We start from the raw sequence: 4,362 nt of genomic DNA on the forward strand, positions 1-4,362 counted from the left end.
TTTCACCAAAAAAAAAATGGGGTGTTAATGTTTCCAACTATCATTATAGACTGTATTTGTCCCTTCAAATCTGTCAATTATTTGCTTTAAACTTTTGGGTATCTGTTCTTTGGTACATATATGTTTACAAATGTATTTTCTTGAAGGGTTGAAACTTTTGTCAATATGTAATGTCCTTCTTTTTTTCTTGTAGCAGTTTTTGGGTTAAAGTATTTTTGTCTGATATTAGTATACCTACCTCAGCTCACTTTTGGTTACTATGTGCATGGCATATATTTTATCCATCCTTTCATTTTCATTTCATTATCCATCCTACCCATTTTCCATTTGTGTCTCTGGGTCTAAAATGAGTCTCTTGTAGACAGCATATAGTTGAATCATTCTTTTCATCCATTCTAACAATCTCTGCTTTTAATTAGAGAGTTTAATCCTTTTACATGTAAAGCAATTATCAGTAAGGAAGGACTTTTGCCATTTTCTTATTTCTTTTCTATATATCATGTACATTTTTAGTTCCTCAATTCCTTCATTACCTTCTTTTATTATTAATCACTGTTTCTTATTGTACCATTTTGATTTCCTCTACTATTTTTCCATATATTTAATATTTTTTCCTTAGTAATTTTCTTGGGTGTTACAGTTAACATCTTACCTTTAAGTTTTTAATTGATGACAATTTTGATTCAATAGTATACAATAACTCTGCTCCTTTACACCTCTATCCCTCCTTTACGTTGTTTTTGTCATAAATTATATCTTTATACATTGTATGTACATTAGCATATCTTTATTGTTTTATGCCTTTGTCTTTTAACTCATTTAGGAAAATACAAAGAGGAATTACAAAAAATATGCAATACTACTGGCTTTCATATTTAATTGTGTGGCTACCTTTAACACTGTTCTTTATCTTGTCATGTGTATTTGCATTACTTTATAGTGTTGTTTTTTTTTGTATGCAGGAACTGCCAAAGTTTTAGTGTTTAATAGCACAACTGACCAAGGTCCAAGACGTGAATTTACCATGTTCAGGAAACATGGGAGGCAGGGGAGGGAAATCGCTCTATAAACTAACTCTATAGTATGTGGTAAGAAGAATGCACACTTTATAATATAAAACCTGTCTACACATAGTAGTTAGCTGCAAAAAGCCATCTGTCTTCTCTTGGCTTGTAAAAAGGGTGGTCCAGATTCCAGTGCAGATGAGCAACCTTCAACTCTTCTGTGTGGCAGGGATCTTGTTTTCCCCGTCCAGCTCTTCCACCCCGGCCTGTGTCATGAGGTCTGCAATGTTTTTCTCCAGGTCATCAATGCGACTGCAAACATCATCAATTCTTCCAATGATCTGGTCGGACATGGTCTGAAATTTATCTTGCATCTGTTGCAGGAGTGTCTGCACCACCAAGGTGAGATCTTGCACGGTCTTGGGTTCTGTCTCTGCCATCTCCCCGGTTCCCAGCTTGGCGGTGCTGTCTCAGACGGTCACCTACACTTCCGTTTGTCCGCGCAGACCTATAGTGTTTTTTTTTCATTTTGGCCTGGAGAACTCCCTTTAGCATTTCATTAGGGCAAATATATTAATGACAAACTCTTTAGCTTTTGTTTATCTGGGAATGTCTTAATTTCTGCTTCATTTTTCAATGGTAGTTTTGCCAGATATTGAATTCTGGGTTGAGCAGTTGTTTTTTTTTCCTATAGCACTTTTAATATATCATCTCACTGCCTTCTGGCCTTCATGTTTTCTAAAGAGAAATCACCATTATTTTACTAAAGATACATTGTACACGATGAGACACTTCTTTCTTGATGCTTTCAAAATCTTCTCTTTGTGTTTTGCTTTTGAAAATTTGACTAATGTGTTTCAGTGTGATCTCAGAATTTATACTACTTGGAGCTCATTGAGCCTCTTGTCTGTTTTAATTTATATCTTTTATCAAATTTAGCAATGTAAGAGTCATATATCCCCCACAGAGGACCCAGTCCAACTGGATAAGGGAGCTTCAAGCTGTGCTTATCCAATCACCAGTATAATAGAATATAAACATCAGCACCATAGCACCTATCAACAATCATCTTGAGGGACAAAGTGCAGTCAATAATTGTCCTGATTTTGAAATACTTTTGGAAACTCTAAAATCTTTATGAGTATAGATGCCTCTGGCAACAAACTTGTACTAAAGAAACCTCTTAGATTATATGTACAAAATGCTTCACAAAAGCTTTGTTGTCTGATTATTACTTAACTAAATATTCCACTTCTGTCCTCCAAGCAATACCTAACTCATATTTCACCTTGTATGTAAAAGCTCCAGCTACAAAATGCCATAAGAATCTCTTGCTTTTTCTGTGTACTTATATTCCCCATGATGAGTGATACCCAATTGGGAAATCCCTACAAACTGCCTTCATTTATTCTTTAGCTTTACCATGTGTATAAATCTCGTTTCCTTAATCAGACTGCAAGCTGGAACTGTTCCCAAGTTCTCTTATATCAAACACAGAATCTAGAAATTAGTAGGCAGTTTACAGCCTTGATAGTTATAGAAAAAATTATCCTGCTAAGACACTGATTCGCTTCTACAATCCAGATTGCTTTTAGTCATCTACCAAGCCTGAAGCTGAGAATAACAATGACTTTTCTTCTATTACCTTGCTACTGTGTTGCCACAGGGATACATGTTTTAAACAGATTTCCCCTTTTTATTTAACACCTAGTTAATTTCAGATCATCTGCAAAAAAATTCTCAGTTCTCCAAAGGGTCTCCTTCCATAAATTCTGATTTTCCAACAATTGGGGATTTATTTTGAAGTGAATTATTAAAGATTTTCACTGAGGGAACATTCTCTTTGTCTTTTCCTTCAGTGATCTCTGCCTGGAAAGACTACATAAGGGGAAAGTGAAAGTTTAATTGGCAATGAGCTTAAAATCATTGAATATTAAATCTAGGTAACATTTTCACCAATATTGTTTACCTATTGGAAATGGTAAAATTGATAAATCAGCTAGAACAGCATGTTACAGTAGCAAGAACCATATACTCTAGTAGTGTGATAGGACTGGTTTGAGCACAAACTCTAACATCTTTTTAGTTTATTTATTCAAAGAAAGTTGTAGAGTTGTTTACTAACAGTCTTTTAGATAAAAATTTGGAGAAGTTAAAGTACTTAACTACAAAATATCTGTTGCCTTACTTGTAAAATGAGGATGATAATAATCACTACCTCACTGAGTTATAGAGAAGATTAAATGAAATGATTTGTGCAGTGGCTTCTAGCACACAGTTTGCCACATAGTCGATTCTCAATAAACATTAAAACGGAAGTGATAATAAAAACTAATCCCCTTACTTCAAAGTTGAAGTAAATGATTCTCAGAGAGATAAACTAACTTGTTTGAAGTTTCAAAGTTAGTAAGGGGGCAGTCTTAGAGCTGGAGGCCAATCAGTCAATAAATATTTAGTAAGTTAAAGTATACTTTCTTATATGAAAAACTTCATCCATAAAATTTATTTCTCAATTTAGATGAACTGCTTATTATTCACATTTGTGACAGGACTGCCATGAATGTCCAGTTACATTTTTACCTGTTTATCACTAGGGTAAAATTAAAACAACAACAACAAAAGTTACTGCAAGTTTTTGTCCCACTGCCTTCCTGTGCAAGGCTGCCTAATATTTTAACCTAAGTTTTAAAAAGATATTCTACTCATAATTCATCCTTTCAAGCATATTAAAAGAATTTAAGATTTTTCAAAATACATTCTTTTTTAATGAAAATAAATGACTCTTTTCTTACCATTTCCCCACGTGTACATTCTAGCTACATGAACATGTGAATGCATGGAAGGGACGCATTGTTTCATTAATTTTTTTCATTTTTCCTTCCTTTCTTTTGATCTATTTATTTTTTTAAATTTTATTTATTTATTTACTTATTTATTTATGGCTGAGTTGGGTCTTTGTTGCTGGGCACGGGCTTTCTCTAGTTACAGCGAGCAGGGGCTACTCTTGATTGTGGTGGCTTCTCTTGTTGTGGAGCATGGGCTCTAGGCATGCGGGCTTCAATAGTTGTGGCTCATAGGCTCTAGAGTACAGGCTCAGTAGTTGTGGTGCACGGGCTTAGTTGCTCCGTGGCATGTGGGATCTTCCTGGACCAGGGCTCAAACCCGTGTCCCCTGCATTAGCAGGCGGATTCCTAACCACTGCACCACCAGGGAAGCCCTCTTTTGATTTATTTTTATTGCTTTATTATTCTAATCGTTTCTGTATTCTTTGCTCTTAAAAAACTGTTTTTTCCACAATTATAAAATGAGCTAAGACAACAAGAAAAGGAAGTCTTCTATGCTCACTATTCAGTACTGC

At 34.9% G+C, this 4,362-nt stretch overlaps 1 protein-coding gene across 1 annotated transcript; it reads right to left on the bottom strand.

Moving 5' to 3' along the window:
* Nucleotides 1-1,012: 1,012 nt before the first annotated feature.
* Nucleotides 1,013-1,506, bottom strand: LOC133082396 (heat shock factor-binding protein 1-like). Its single transcript, XM_061178981.1, has one exon. The coding sequence runs from the start codon at nt 1,442-1,444 to the stop codon at nt 1,214-1,216; it is 231 nt and encodes a 76-aa protein (XP_061034964.1). The 5' UTR covers nt 1,445-1,506; the 3' UTR covers nt 1,013-1,213.
* Nucleotides 1,507-4,362: the final 2,856 nt, after the last annotated feature.

Source organism: Eubalaena glacialis, chromosome X (assembly GCF_028564815.1).
Source record: "Eubalaena glacialis isolate mEubGla1 chromosome X, mEubGla1.1.hap2.+ XY, whole genome shotgun sequence".
Taxonomy (NCBI): Eukaryota; Metazoa; Chordata; class Mammalia; order Artiodactyla; family Balaenidae; genus Eubalaena; species Eubalaena glacialis.

Excerpts from the sequence above, each read along its gene's own strand:
- LOC133082396 (XM_061178981.1), bottom strand. The coding sequence starts at position 1,444 with ATGGCAGAGACAGAACCCAAGACCGTGCAAGATCTCACCTTGGTGGTG.